This window comes from Cololabis saira, chromosome 8, assembly GCF_033807715.1.
Source record: "Cololabis saira isolate AMF1-May2022 chromosome 8, fColSai1.1, whole genome shotgun sequence".
In the NCBI taxonomy this organism is placed as follows: domain Eukaryota; kingdom Metazoa; phylum Chordata; class Actinopteri; order Beloniformes; family Belonidae; genus Cololabis; species Cololabis saira.
The window spans coordinates 1738052-1753481 of record NC_084594.1 but is presented as its reverse complement, the minus strand read 5'-3'; the positions used below and the strand labels follow the sequence as shown (position 1 = coordinate 1753481).

At 45.3% G+C, this 15430-nt stretch overlaps 1 protein-coding gene across 1 annotated transcript; it reads left to right on the top strand.

Moving 5' to 3' along the window:
• Window positions 1-752: 752 nt before the first annotated feature.
• Window positions 753-15312, top strand: hgh1 (HGH1 homolog (S. cerevisiae)). The gene is made up of 10 exons (XM_061726568.1): window positions 753-852; window positions 2122-2231; window positions 3469-3607; window positions 3749-3886; window positions 8337-8488; window positions 9365-9465; window positions 10949-11047; window positions 12371-12462; window positions 12586-12708; window positions 14472-15312. The coding sequence occupies exons 2-10, from the start codon at window positions 2122-2124 to the stop codon at window positions 14658-14660; spliced, it is 1143 nt and encodes a 380-aa protein (XP_061582552.1). The 5' UTR covers window positions 753-852; the 3' UTR covers window positions 14661-15312.
• Window positions 15313-15430: the final 118 nt, after the last annotated feature.

Genomic DNA, 15430 nt, shown 5'->3' with positions numbered 1-15430 from the left:
TGTTGGAAGTTGATGTTCCATCACAATGATGATGATGAAATATTAGATTAAGGTGGAAAAGTTACATAGTGCTGCTTTAAGTGAGGAAAAAAGAATGTAAAGTAACATTAATTAGCGTCATAGTATGTAGATAGCGTAAGCTTTTTTTTTTTTCAAGAAGAAATTTACTACAAAAACAGACAAGTGCTCCAATATTCATGTATCCTAAAAATAGATAATGCATCAGAATAAACAAAGATTGTTATTAATTTTGGTAAACTTAACAGGAGTAGGGAGAATAGTGCATAAATAAATGAATTAAAAAACATGTAGGAAAAAAAAGTTAATTAAACAAGTCATCCTTCCATCCATCCACTGTTCATCCAAATTAAATAAAAAATGTTTACAAAAAATTATTAAAATGTGAATGCATTATTTTTCTTTTAAAAAAACCATACATATTTATGAATGTTTAGGTAAATCAGCTAAACATCGGTGACGAAATAATGTGTGTCCCAACATGGTGATGAAAAGCTTTAAAAGCCTCCCCAGTTTCCCAAACTTCATATTTCCCTCCATTTTCACGTTTTAGCTGATTAGACATTTTTCTGAAAAGATAATTGTAATAAAAAGAACCTTCCTGCAGCTTTTAATCCCGGTTCAGGACGGAAACGTCCGTCCTTTAAGCTGCACTACCGCGCCATGAACACCAGGGGGCGCTGAGGCAGCGCGGAGGTTTGGATCTACCGACATTTCGGAGCAGAAGAAGAAACCCGGAAGTAGATTTCTGCAGCGTCCACATCATGGTCCACATGTGTCTGAAGTTTATCCCAAACTGAGATAAACATGGAATAAACTCCTCCAGGAGTGAAGGTGAGGCTGATTTTAAACCCGTTCGGGATTCTCTTTCACACTTTTGTAAAGGAAACATAGATCAAACCTTCCTCCGTTAATGTTTAAATCAATAACAAGAAGTGATTTTTACTGGAGGAACAGCAGTTTAATATCAATATCTGCCCATTTCATTTTCATTTATTTCATTTTCTTTTATTTATTTAGCACAATTTTATAATTAGATAATTTCCAACAAATTAAAAAAAATATATAGATATAAAGGTAAAAGAGAACATGGATACAAGGTCTGGATTTCATTATAGATAAAATCATTCTTTATTAGAAACGCTTCTGGAGTTGTTAAATGTTACTTCTTTTCATGCAATCATCCTACATCTTCATCATTTTTCCATCTTTCAATAATTCAGTGTTTTTCTTTTTCATGCTAAATTGTCTTTTTCTGTTTTATCCATTTCTATATTGTGTTTTTGCTCTGAAGTCAGTTCAAGTCAGTTACTGCTGCTGTTGTTATTGTTGTTTATGTGTGTTTTATAATGGGGAGTATAAAACTGCTGGAAAGTGACAGGAAGATTCTATTAATAAACTTCTGCACAAACAAGCAGGAGTGAAAAACATGAAGTTTATGAAGGATAATAGTGAATATTTCATAAAAAGAGATGGTTGGTGTCTACCAGACTCAGATTGTTCTTGCGAATCTTTCTTGGATTATCAGTAAATTGTTGAGAAAAGTTGGATAAGTTTCAGACCAGACAATAATGCAGTAATTCATAAATGGAAATAGGAAACTATAATACAGAGTCAGTACAGTTTGTTCTGTCCATCCAACACAAACAGCCGGAAACTCTTTATTTATGTTCCGTATTTCAGTAAAACACCAGTTTAACAGCTCAGGACGCCGAGAAAAGCACCTTTTTATTTACACACCAGTAATGACGTCGTTATAAACGTCACGGGAGGCGTTTCCGCCGCAGGTGGAAGGAAGTTCCATTAGTATAACATTATTTATTGGATTGTACTTAATATGTTTATATTACATTTATTCAGTTTCAGTTTCTTATTTACTTTATTTTTTTATTTTTCATACTGATAATTTATCTTTATCGTTTATTTAGTCTGAGTTCAGGTTGTCAGACTTTGAGCTGCAGCAGCTCCTGAACTTCCCTCTGGAGATCAGGGAAGGATCTGATGTTGACGGTGGTTGTTGTTGTTGTTGTTGTTGTTGTTTTCCTCAGACGGTTGTTGTTGTTGTTTTCCTCAGACGGTTGTTGTTGTTTCCCCCCCCCTCAGATGCTGAGCGACGCTGAAGCCTCGGAGCTGCTGAGCTTCCTCTCCTCCGGCTCCAGAGCTGACGTGAAGGGAACGGCCACAGAGTTCCTGCTGGGACTGTCTGGACACCGGTGGGTTTTAAACCTCAAATAAAGTTACTAATGTGGGCGGGAGTTTTCACTCTAAGCTCAATTTTATTCTAAATATAAAATTAAAACATAACAAAGATTGGTTTTTACCATCTTAGGCCACGTTTCCACGTAGCCGGGTATTTAACAAAATGGATATTTCCCCGTCTACGTTTAGAAAAACACCATCATTTCCAGGAACCTGCATAAATATCTGTTAAGCTGCTATGAGTTTTTTTTTTATTTTTCTTCTGACGAAATAAGGGTCTTTTTTCCCCCTAAACGTGCCCCAAAAGTCACCAAATTTTGCACCAATCCAGGCCTGGTGATAAATGTGATATTTAATGGTTTGCATTAATGGGCGTGGCCTAACGGCTCAACAGCGCCCCCTATAAAACTTTGTTCCTCAAGCCCCACAATACGGTTTGACGTACATGCACGAAAATCGCTACACACCTGTATCATGTCACAACTTAAAGAAAAGTCTCTTGGAGCCATGGCCGAAACCAAACAGGAAGTCGGCCATTTTGAATTAATCGTGTAATTTTGCTGCAATCTATACCATTTTCTCGTGTGGTACTTTAAGGAACTCCTCCCAGCAGGATCATCGTTCCACATAAAACTCACTCAGGAGACACAAAAGACGTTAACCATGAAAAGTTCTGTGGCGCCGCGTCAAACTTCAGCGTTAAACAGGAAGTGATACTAGTAGCTGATTGGTCCATATGTGATAGTTTCTATTTTCTGCCAGAACTTTTGAATGGTTTGACATAAAGAGTCATGGTGGAGTCATCGGACTCGGTTTAGAGTCCTTGACTTTTATTGGTGAAAATTGCACTTGCAAGGGCCCGTTCATCGCTGCTGCAACTTTAATTATTCTTATTTTTTTTCTTCTTTTTTCAATTTTTTTTCCTTTTTTATTTCTTGGACCAAAACCAGACGGATGTTTTACCAAAGATCCTAAATGTCCATGTTTTCAGTAGTTTCTCTGGTTTAGTCTTTAGATCTTTGATCCACTTTCCTACAGAGACGTGGAAAAGAAAAAGATAAAAATAAATGTGTTGTAAACTCAAATGAGAGTCTTCTTCCCCCCCGGGTCTAACCGGGTCTAACCGGGTCTAACCGGGTCTAACCGGGTCTAACCGGGTCTAACCGGGTCTAACTGGGTCTAACCGGGTCTAACTGGGTCTAACTGGGTCTAACCGGTTCTAACCGGTTCTGGTTCTGGTTCTGGTTCCAGGGACGGCTGCCGGTTCCTCCGGGCCAGACCAGACCTGGTCTCGGCCGTGTTCGCGCTGACGTCGGACCCGTCCATCGCCGTGGCCAAAGACTCGTACCGGGTCGTCATCAACCTGTCGGCCGACGAGACGCTGCACCAGGTAACGGAACCGCTGCTGGACCGGGTCCAGAACCCGGTCCTGGACCCGGTCCAGCACCAGGTAACGGAACCGGTTCTGGGCCCGGTGCCGGGCCCCCGGTACCGCTGGACCCGGTTCTGACCCGTCTCCCCCCCGGTCCAGGTCCTGGTGTCGGAGGTCCGGGTTCTGCCGGTCCTGCTCAGGAACCTCCAGGACCCGGACTACGCCCTGGCGGATCACGTCTGCACCGTCCTGTCCAACCTGACCCGGCACCAGAAGACCTGCAGGACCGTGTTCCAGGTGAGTTCTGGTTCTGGTTCTGGTTCTGGTTCTGGTTCTGGTCTGAAGGATAGTTGGCGATGGAGAAGAAAGCCCGAGTATTTATAACTTGACACTGATTGAATTTCTCTTCCTTGAAAGGTTAAGAGTTTAGGAAGGTTTGGTGGTTACCTTGTTGGTAGTTGATGGTCAGCATTTTCAGCTCACTTACATTTGAAAACAGCATGAATTTGGTTTTGTCTGAGTTTAAAACCAATTTTAGTTTCTGCAGACAAGACTGTACAACATCAAACGCAGATTGTAAAAAGTCAAAGGTCTGTACGATAGATGACGCACAACAATAAATGATAGTATCGTCAGCATAAAAGTGATACATAGCATTTGATACATTTTCGCAGAGGTTATTGTTATAGATAGAAAACAGTACAGGTCCTAACACAGAACCCTGGGGAACTAAAACAGTACAGGTCCTAACACAGAACCCTGGGGAACTAAAACAGTACAGGTCCTAACACAGAACCCTGGGGAACTAAAACAGTACAGGTCCTAACACAGAACCCTGGGGGACTAAAACAGTACAGGTCCTAACACAGAACCCTGGGGAACTAAAACAGTACAGGTCCTAACACAGAACCCTGGGGAACTAAAACAGTAAAGGTCCTAACACAGAACCCTGGGGAACTAAAACAGTACAGGTCCTAACACAGAACCCTGGGGAACTAAAACAGTACAGGTCCTAACACAGAACCCTGGGGAACTAAAACAGTACAGGTCCTAACACAGAACCCTGGGGAACTAAAACAGTAAAGGTCCTAACACAGAACCCTGGGGAACTAAAACAGTAAAGGTCCTAACACAGAACCCTGGGGAACTAAAACAGTACAGGTCCTAACACAGAACCCTGGGGAACTAAAACAGTAAAGGTCCTAACACAGAACCCTGGGGAACTAAAACAGTACAGGTCCTAACACAGAACCCTGGGGAACTAAAACAGTACAGGTCCTAACACAGAACCCTGGGGAACTAAAACAGTACAGGTCCTAACACAGAACCCTGGGGAACTAAAACAGTACAGGTCCTAACACAGAACCCTGGGGAACTAAAACAGTACAGGTCCCAACACAGAACCCTGGGGAACTAAAACAGTAAAGGTCCTAACACAGAACCCTGGGGAACTAAAACAGTACAGGTCCTAACACAGAACCCTGGGGAACTAAAACAGTACAGGTCCTAACACAGAACCCTGGGGAACTAAAACAGTACAGGTCCTAACACAGAACCCTGGGGAACTAAAACAGTACAGGTCCTAACACAGAACCCTGGGGAACTAAAACAGTACAGGTCCTAACACAGAACCCTGGGGAACTAAAACAGTACAGGTCCTAACACAGAACCCTGGGGAACTAAAACAGTAAAGGTCCTAACACAGAACCCTGGGGAACTAAAACAGTACAGGTCCTAACACAGAACCCTGGGGAACTAAAACAGTACAGGTCCTAACACAGAACCCTGGGGAACTAAAACAGTACAGGTCCTAACACAGAACCCTGGGGAACTAAAACAGTACAGGTCCTAACACAGAACCCTGGGGGACTAAAACAGTACAGGTCCTAACACAGAACCCTGGGGAACTAAAACAGTACAGGTCCTAAAATAGAACCCTGGGGAACTAAAACAGTACAGGTCCTAACACAGAACCCTGGGGAACTAAAACAGTAAAGGTCCTAACACAGAACCCTGGGGAACTAAAACAGTAAAGGTCCTAACACAGAACCCTGGGGAACTAAAACAGTACAGGTCCTAACACAGAACCCTGGGGAACTAAAACAGTAAAGGTCCTAACACAGAACCCTGGGGAACTAAAACAGTACAGGTCCTAACACAGAACCCTGGGGAACTAAAATAGTACAGGTCCTAACACAGAACCCTGGGGAACTAAAACAGTACAGGTCCTAACACAGAACCCTGAGGCACGCCCTTTGATACAGTCCAAAAGGAAGAGGTAGATCCTGACGTCTGAACACATTGTGTTCTAGCAGACAAATAGTTGGCAAACCAAGATGCTTCTGCCTAGACACACCTGTATGGTGGAGCTTATCAATCAGTATGCTATGATCAATCAGTATGCTATGATCAATCAGTATGCTATGATCAATCAATATGCTATAATCAATCAGTATCAAATGCTTTTGACAAGTCAATGAATAGTGCAACACAAATCTTTTCACAGTTTATAAAAACCCCAAATAAAAAAATCTCTATATGATGAAATCAATAAACAATTCAACCATCAAAATTATAACAAATAAAGGTTTAACATACCGTATTTCACGACCATATGGCGCACTGTGTGGAAAGGCGCACCCTCAGTTTTGTGTGTCATTTTTGGTTTTAAAACACACATATGGCGCACCGACCCAAAAGGCGCCGTCTACGGAGACGGAGCTGCACACACACGTGCTGCAAAACACACACGCGCTAAAAATAGAGCGGAAGCAAAACTTAGTTTGATATTTTATTTCACTTTTCACATCAATCAAACCCTTCAAAAGGTTCATATTCTGTTTCTGCATTAAAGAATTAAAAAAAACCATCGGGGCGCCGCACATAAACCTGTCTCAGCCACTGATCATCTCCTCATCCATCCAGCCCTTTTCATTTCACTCTGGCTGGAAAAGTCTCTTTAGGCAATGCTTTTCTTTTAAAAATCACCATAGCCGGCAGTTTCTGTCCATCAGCGTGGCAGCCAAGCACAAGAGTACCGGGTTGTATCCGACAGGAGCTCCGCTCCGCTAATTCAGCTGCGCCAGTCCGAATTTCCAGACCTGTCTCAGCTTCTTGATCATCATCATCCCTTCATCCAGCCCCCCCTTTTCATTCGTCCTTATAATGACTCCGGCTGGAAACGTCTTATGCAAAGTTTTTCTTTTAAAAATCCCCATACAGTTTCTGTCCATCAGCTGCGCCAGGCAAGCACCACATAATTGAGAATGTGTGTGTGTCGCGCCGCGAAAAACACACACGCGCACGTCGGGGTCCGGTACCGGGTTTGTAACCGACAGATTTGGCTGCAAATCTCGGAGTGTGAAGCTGATCTAACCAGAGACAGACCCCAGAAATCTCTGCTCTTAAAGCGGCCGGGAACCAGGTCATCGGACCGCTTGGGGAACCAGGAAGTCGGCTGGAGCAGCGCGCATCACCGCACTGCTCCAGCCGCGGCTTCAACCGGGGAAAGTGACCGCTTCCGACCGGCCGGGACCGGAGGAGCCCACATGGACTGGCTCCCGGGGAAAGAGCACCGGCATTTCAGCCGGATCTGCCCCGGGATGCGGCGATCGGACCCGCAAACCCACGGCAGGTGCATCCTCGGTTCCCGACATGCAAAACACACGCGCTCTGCAGAACACGCACACACAAGTGTGCTTATTTAAATAGAGCGGAGCAAAACTTAGTTTGATTGTATTTTATTTCACTTTACACATCAAGCAAATCCTTAAAAGTCTTCATCATCTGTTTCACATTAAACAGCTCAGTGGATGGTCTCATTCACGTCGTAACTCACGGGGGCTTCACCCGCCCCCTTCTCCCTTTACCGTTCTCATGGTGGCCGGCCTTACATTACCGTAATTCAGGTAATAGACACGGCGCACTGTTTCAAAAGGCGCCCGGCACATTTAAAAAAAAAAAAAAAAAAAAAAAATGTGCGCCTTATGGTCGCGAAAATACGGTATCTTGCTTTGCATGTAATGAGACTATGTAATGTATTAGTTTCCCCTTTTAAGTTGAATTATTGAAATTAATTAACTTTTACACCATATTCTACATCTGGGCTGATGTGGACATACATATATAGGAGGATATTTCAGTTGCTAGTATGGTTGGCTGTCTGTACAGTCATGCAAGTTCAATGCTATTAAAGCACTTTAAACTTTAAATCAAAGCATTTAGTTTTTTTCAGACAAAATAAATACATTTCTATGCAGTTTAGAAGTTTTGGGGACGTCCCTTTTTTTGGCGCCTGCTCTGCTGAAATCGGGGCGTCCCTTATTTTGGTTTCTGAAAGGTGGCAACCCTACCACACAACCGGCCTAGTTTGGTCTCGTTGTTCCAGAAAAACCTCACGTGACAAAATATTAACACATCGGACCCAAAACTACAAACACTCAAACATAACTTTACTTTGTTGCTGTGAAAACACCTCCAGGTTTCACCTCGAAAATTATGACTAAATATCGTCAAACCTTTATCACCTGAGGAAAACGAGACAAGACGAAAATGCTGGTCATGTGACGATAACGATAATTATATATGTATAATGCAATATCGTAGAGGAATAAAAAACTAGACTAAAATAGTCCTGGACAATTCTGACTAAAATAAGACTAAAATTCTCAGACTTTTAGTCGACTGAAACTTGACATGACTAAAAGGAGAACGAGACTAAAACTAATAAACTGTCCTGGTTCTTCAGGTGCTGCAGGAGGAGCTGACGTTAGCGAAGCTGGTGGAGATTTTCTGCAGCAACGGCTACAACCAGAAGAACCACTTGCATTACCTGGGACCGGTTCTGTCCAACCTGAGCCAGCTGCCGGAGGTCCGGACCGTCCTGCTGGACCGGGACAGGTGAGAACTGGGACAGGTGAGAACCACCTGCTGGACCGGGACAGGTGAGCAAGAACCGGTTCCAAGGTAGCACCAACTCTTTGCTGGACTAGAAAAAATGCTTTTTACAGTGTTTTTTGTGCTCAAAACAGCGTTTTTTACGCCCTTTAGATCGGCAGCGTCTTCATTAAAAGCCTGTTTTTTTGGCCCTTTTTTATATTTATATTTTTTATATTTAAGGAGAAACGCACATTTTTTACGCCACTCGTATAACTCATAAAACGCTGCTTTTTACAGCGTTTTTGTGCTCAAAGCAGCGTTTTGTTTTACGATCTTTTGTTCAGCAGCGTGTAATTAAATATGGCAAATATTGGCCCTTTTGGTTTGCCATATTTAAGGAGCACGCTGCTTTTTACAGCGCTTTTTTGTGCTCAAAACTGCGTTTTTTTACGCTCTTCAGTTCGGCAGCGCTTTCATTCAAGCCCGTTTTTTTGGCCCTTTTGGCTTGCCATATTTAAGGAGAAACGCACGCTTTTTTTACGCCACTTGTATAAAAAGCCGCTTTTTACAGCGTTTTTGTGCTCAAAGCAGCGTTTCTTTAAGATCTTTTGTTCAGCAGTTTGTAATTAAATATGGCAAATATTGGCCCTTTTGGCTTGCCATATTTAAGGAGCGCGCTGCTTTTTACAGCGTTTTTGTGTTCAAAATAGGGTTTTTTTACGCCCTTTAGTTCGGCAGCGCCTTCATTCAAGCCTGTTTTTTGGCCCTGAAAAGGCACCAGTGTAGCGTCCATCTTGGTTCTGTCCTCGCGGGGGGCGGGGCCGTCAGGAGGTCCGGTACCGTCAGGAGGTCCGGTAGCGCCGGCGGGACCCGGTTCACCAGGTGTTTGTGTTGCAGGTGTGTCATCCAGAGGCTGCTTCCTTTCACCCAATACCGGGCCTCGGTGGTGAGGAGGGGCGGAGTCACGGGGACGCTGCGCAACTGCTGCTTCGACCACAGTGAGTCACCATACATGCTAGCTAGTGGTGGGAAATAATATCAATGTGGCAAAAATATCGACATGTGAAAAATATCCATATGGCAAAAATATCGATATGGCAAAAATATCGTTATGGCAAAAATATCGATATGGCATGGTATCGCGATACTTCGCCGGCTGATTTGATATCGATATTCAAAATTTGAATTATTAAATAATAAATCCCGTTGCAGACAGGTTTTAAATCCAGTAGGACTTTATTGTAAACATGGGCTTAAATAATATTGTTAGTGTTAACGTCATATTAAGATAAGATAATCCTTTATTTTGCCTCTCACCTGAAATGAGCTGGGATAGGCTCCAGCAGAGCCCTGTGACCCTGCAAAGGATAAAGCGGGTATAAATAATGGATGGATGGATAGTCCTTTATTTCTCCCTCAATGGGGAAACTTACTTGTTAGCAGCAGTAACTTAACACACACATGCAGGGGAGGGGGAAAAAAGTAAAAAGTAAAAAATATATATAATTACAAGATATAGACAGTACCATTGCGATGGAAATAAAAGTAGTGCGAAGGAAAAAAACTGCAAAAAAGGCAGGTAGAAAGCTCTCCGTGGTGCTGACGGATCTCTCCATGGTGCTGATGGAGCTCTCCATGGTGCTGATGGAGCTCTCCATGGTGCTGATGGATCTCTCCGTGGTGCTGATGGATCTCCATGGTGCTGATGGAGCTCTCCATGGTGCTGATGGATCTCTCCATGGTGCTGATGGAGCTCTCCATGGTGCTGATGGTTCTGATGGATCTCTCCATGGTGCTGATGGAACTCTCCGTGGTGCTGATGGATCTCTCCGTGGTGCTGATGGATCTCCATGGTGCTGATGGATCTCTCCATGGTGCTGATGGAGCTCTCCATGGTGCTGATGGTTCTGATGGATCTCTCCATGGTGCTGATGGATCTCTCCATGGTGCTGATGGATCTCTCCATGGTGCTGATGGATCTCTCCATGGTGCTGATGGAGCTCTCCATGGTGCTGATGGAGCTCTCCATGGTGCTGATGGAACTCTCCATGGTTCTGATGGAACTCTCCATGGTGCTGATGGAACTCTCCATGGTTCTGATGGAACTCTCCATGGTTCTGATGGATCTCCATGGTGCTGACAGTCTCATGAAGGGGGTGGGAGATTATGTAAACAATATGACAAAAACAAGCAAATCTGTTGTAACTTTAGGTCGTATAGTTACAATGTTATATTACTGTATTGGCCCGAATATAAAACGACCTGATTATAAGACGACCCTCAAGTTTTAAGTTTGAAGAAAGACTTTTTGAACACCAGATTCAATTTTTATACAGAATGACATCTGAAACAAATGATTATAACAATATATTAGGTTCAGGTTCTGGTCCATCAGCTGGTCTCCCAGGTTCTGGTTCTGTTGGACCCGGTTCTGGTTCTGTTGGACCAGCATGGACCCGTTTCTGCCCCGTTTGTCCCCAGGTCAGCACGACTGGTTGCTAGGCGACGGCGTGGACATCCTGCCCTTCCTGCTGCTGCCGCTGGCCGGGCCTGAGGAGCTGAGTGAGGAGGAGAACGAAGGTACCGGTCTGGGGCTCGGGGGTTCTGGGTCTGGTTCTGGTCCTGGGTCTGGGTCTGGTTCTGGTTCTGGTCCTGGGTCTGGTCCTGGGTCTGGTTCTGGTCCTGGGTCTGGTTCTGGGTCTGGTCCTGGGTCTGGTCCTGGTTCTGGTCCTGGTCCTGGGTCTGGTTCTGGGTCTGGTCCTGGGTCTGGTCCTGGTTCTGGTCCTGGTCCTGGGTCTGGTTCTGGGTCTGGTCCTGGGTCTGGTCCTGGGTCTGGTTCTGGTCCTGGGTCTGGTTCTGGGTCTGGTCCTGGGTCTGGTCCTGGGTCTGGTTCTGGTCCTGGGTCTGGTTCTGGGTCTGGTCCTGGGTCTGGTCCTGGTTCTGGTCCTGGTCCTGGGTCTGGTTCTGGGTCTGGTCCTGGGTCTGGTCCTGGGTCTGGTTCTGGTCCTGGGTCTGGTTCTGGGTCTGGTTCTGGGTCTGGTCCTGGGTCTGGTCCTGGTTCTGGTCCTGGTTCTGGTCCTGGTCCTGGTTCTGGTCCTGGGTCTGGTTCTGGGTCTGGTCCTGGTTCTGGTCCTGGTTCTGGTCCTGGTCCTGGTTCTGGTTCTGGGTCTGGTCCTGGGTCTGGTCCTGGGTCTGGTTCTGGGTCTGGTCCTGGGTCTGGTCCTGGTTCTGGTCCTGGTCCTGGTCCTGGTTCTGGTCCTGGGTCTGGTTCTGGGTCTGGTCCTGGGTCTGGTCCTGGGTCTGGGTCTGGGTCTGGTTCTGGTTCTGGTTCTGGTCCTGGGTCTGGTTCTGGTTCTGGGTCTGGGTCTGGTTCTGGTTCTGGGTCTGGTCCTGGTCCTGGTTCTGACCCGGCTGCTCTGGGCCATCAGGGCCAGGCAGGAAAAAAAATATTTGAGAGGAAGATTTTTTTTATTTTGCACTTTGAGAAAAAAGTTGAAATGCAACTTTTTTCTCAACATTTCAACTTTATTCACGAAATTTTGACTTTTTTTTTTCGACATTTTTGACTTTTTTTTCGAAATTGTACTTGATTTGATTCATTTTATTTTTGTACATGTAAAAAAAACAACACTTCATGAGAAGTTTAAGAAAACAAAACAACAAAACAAAGAATTTCATCCTTTAAAACTTGCTATCTTGATTTACATGTGCCAAAACTTCAACATTAATCTCAACATTTCCACTGTTTCCTCGACATTTCCACTTTTTTCTTGACATTTCCACTTTTTTCTCATTGTACTTCAACATTAATCTCAACATTTCCACTTGTTCCTCAACATTTCCTCTCTCTCCTCAACATTTCCACATTAATCTCCACATCTCCTCTCTCTCCTGGACCTCCAGGTCTCCCCGTGGACCTGCAGTACCTGCCGGAGGACAAGGAGCGGGAGGAGGACCCGGACATCCGGAAGATGCTGCTGGAGACGCTGATGCTGGTAACGGACACACGGACACATGCGGGGGTCACGCGGGGGTCAGGGGTCACTCAGGGGTCTCACCCCCCCTCTTTACCCCCCCTTCACCCCTGACCTCTGACCTCTCCACTCCCCCCCCCACAGCTAACGGCCACCAAAGCGGGACGGAAGACGCTGAAGGACAGGAACGTGTACGCCGTGGTGAGGGAGCTGCACCGCTGGGAGAAGGACGTCCACGTGGGAGCGGCCTGTCAGAAACTGGTGGAGGTAAGAACCGGACCCGGGAACCGTCTAGGTAGGAACTGTTCCTAGGACCTGTCTCCGGAGGTAGGAACTAGGGATGGGAGTCGAGAAAGCGGTTCTTGTTTACCCCTTTTCCACCAAGCCGGTTCCAGGGCTGGTGCTGGTGCTGGAGCTAGAGCCGGTTCACGGTTGGTTCTAAGTAAGAACCGTTTGCTTCTACACAGCTGGTGTTGGCCAGCAGCTAGCCAGAGAGCTACGTCATCACGTCACCACGCCCCCTCGTTTTCATCCCTACCCTGATCAGGAAGCTGAGAGCCAAAAGCTGTTTTAATTTCAGCTGTAGTGCTGTTAATATGGCACTTTATTAAGTCTTAATATTTTTTCAGGTAAAGTAACCTTTAAGATCCGCAACCTGGGCTCAGTTTATCCAAATAACGCCTGTTAAGAAATTTGCTCTGAAAATTTCGGTGTTTCTGGCTGACTGCCGGCTCCGGAGCTGATTTATGGTTCCGCGTTAAATCGACGCAGAGCCTACGGCGTAGGGTACGGCGCCCGTCGCCGCGTAACCTACGCCGTAGGCTCTGCGTGGATCGTCACACCATATGAGGAAGCCGACAGTTAAAAGCTGTTTTAATTCCTGCTGTAGTGCTGTTAATATGGCACTTTATTAAGTTTTAATATTTTTTCAGGTAAAGTAACCCTTTAAGATCCCCAACCTGGGCTCAGTTTATCCAAATAACGCCTGTTAAGAAATTTGACTGGAGAGCCGGCAGCCCCGGGGCAGCAGCTGTTACCATGGTGACAGCAGCAGCAGCTGTTACCATGGTAACAGCAGCTCCTCACAGCTCAACCTGCGCCGTCGTCCCGGGGGAGAAACCTGCAGCTCTGTGGAGAATTACACTGGATGAAATAAATCATTTAGGAAGATAAATGTTGGTTTAATAGATGAAATCTATCAGTTGTAGCTACGCCTGTTAAGAAATGACGGCGTACGGCGCGCGTCGCCGCGTACATCGACGCAGAGCCTAGGGCGAGGGGGAGTATTGGGACACACCCCAAGTGTTGCTGCTGCTTCTCAAGCCTTTCTTGGACAGCAAAAGTTTGCGATCCAGCAGGTTGACCATTGCTGCTTCTGCTTTACATCCATTTTAACGTTAGATTTTAACAGTCTGTTAAGTTAACCGCTGTCTTCAACGCTCCGTTGTTTAAAAACAGCGCTCTTCCGTGTTTATTCTGCTTTAGTTGTTCAGTAACACCGTCCCCAGCCCTTGACGTAAGCACGTAGCCCCCGACGTAAAGCGGTTCTTACCCTGGCCCAGACCTGGTTCTCCTGTAGCACCAGTTTTGAGAGCCAGGAGCCGGTGCTTAGGCTGTAAAACCAAAGAACTGGTGCTGTCTGGCTCTAGCCCAGAACCAGCCCTGGAACCAGAACCAGAACCAGCCCTGGAACCAGAACCAGAACCAGCCCTGGAACCAGAACCAGAACCAGCCCTGGAACCAGAACCAGGACCAGAACCAGCCCTGGAACCAGAACCAGAACCAGCCCTGGAACCAGAACCAGAACCAGAACCAGCCCTGGAACCAGAACCAGAACCAGAACCAGCCCTGGAACCAGCTTGGTGGAAAAGGGGTAGTTGAGAACCGGTTCTCATTGTTTCAATTCCTTGGAATCGTTTGCCTTTTTCTCGACATTTCGACTTTTTTCTCAACACTTACTAACTCCAGCGTCTGTCTGTCCTCCGTCTGTTCTCCGTCTGTCCTCCGTCTGTCCTCCGTCTGTTCTCCAGGTTCTGATCGGGGACGAGCCGGAACGAGGGATGGAGAACCTGATGGAGGTGCAGATCCCGGAGGACGTGGAGGAGAAACTGAAGGAGGCCGACGAAAAAGAGAGGGAGGAGCTGGAGAGAGAGGAGGAGGAGAAGAGGAGGGAGGAAGAGGAGAGACGGGAAGAGGAGGAAGAGGAGGAGAAGAAGTAGAGACGGAGGGGGAAGAGGAGCAGAGGAGATTGGAGGAGGAGGAGAAGAGGAAGGAAGAGCAAGAGTCATTCAGTGTGTCATCGCTGGTTTACAATAAATCTGCTTTGTTTTTATTTCAGTCAACAGTTAAAATAAAGAGAAATAAGACTTTTCTAAACTCCCTGAACCAGAGCTGGATTTGTTGCAGCAGATACTGAACTATTAAAGACACGATATGTAGTAAATCCCTGTCTCATAGAGGGAGCAAAGCGGCGTTTGCCTGGCCCAATTGAACATGTTTTAATTTCACCGTGCGCGCTGTGACGACATCTCAGCTCGTCCAATAGGAGAGAAGGAGGTGGAGGGAGAAAAAAACCTTGCAGCTTGTAGATCAGACGATCAAGATGGAATAAAGAATGATCTTAGCTGTGAGTCTGTGTGAGCAGCGGTGGAATACGAGACTGCAGGAATATCCTGACCTCAATAAGGGACAAAAGTGGAGAGAAATCTCCCAGAATTTGGACAAACCAGGTGTTTAAAAGTGGTAGAAATGTGATATTCTTTTGCTCTTTTAACAATAAAATGTTAGCTTAAAATAAAATATAGCATTGTCAAGCCTCATATCAGGTTCAGGTAAACATTAACAATTAACAAACATTTAGTTCAGATAAAAACATTTAGTTCAGGTGGAGTTTTTCTTATTTTTCTCTTCTCTTTTTTTCTCTTTTTTCTTTTTCTCTTTTTTTCTCTTTTTTTCCTTGTTTTCTCTTTTTTTCTATTTTTCTCTTTTT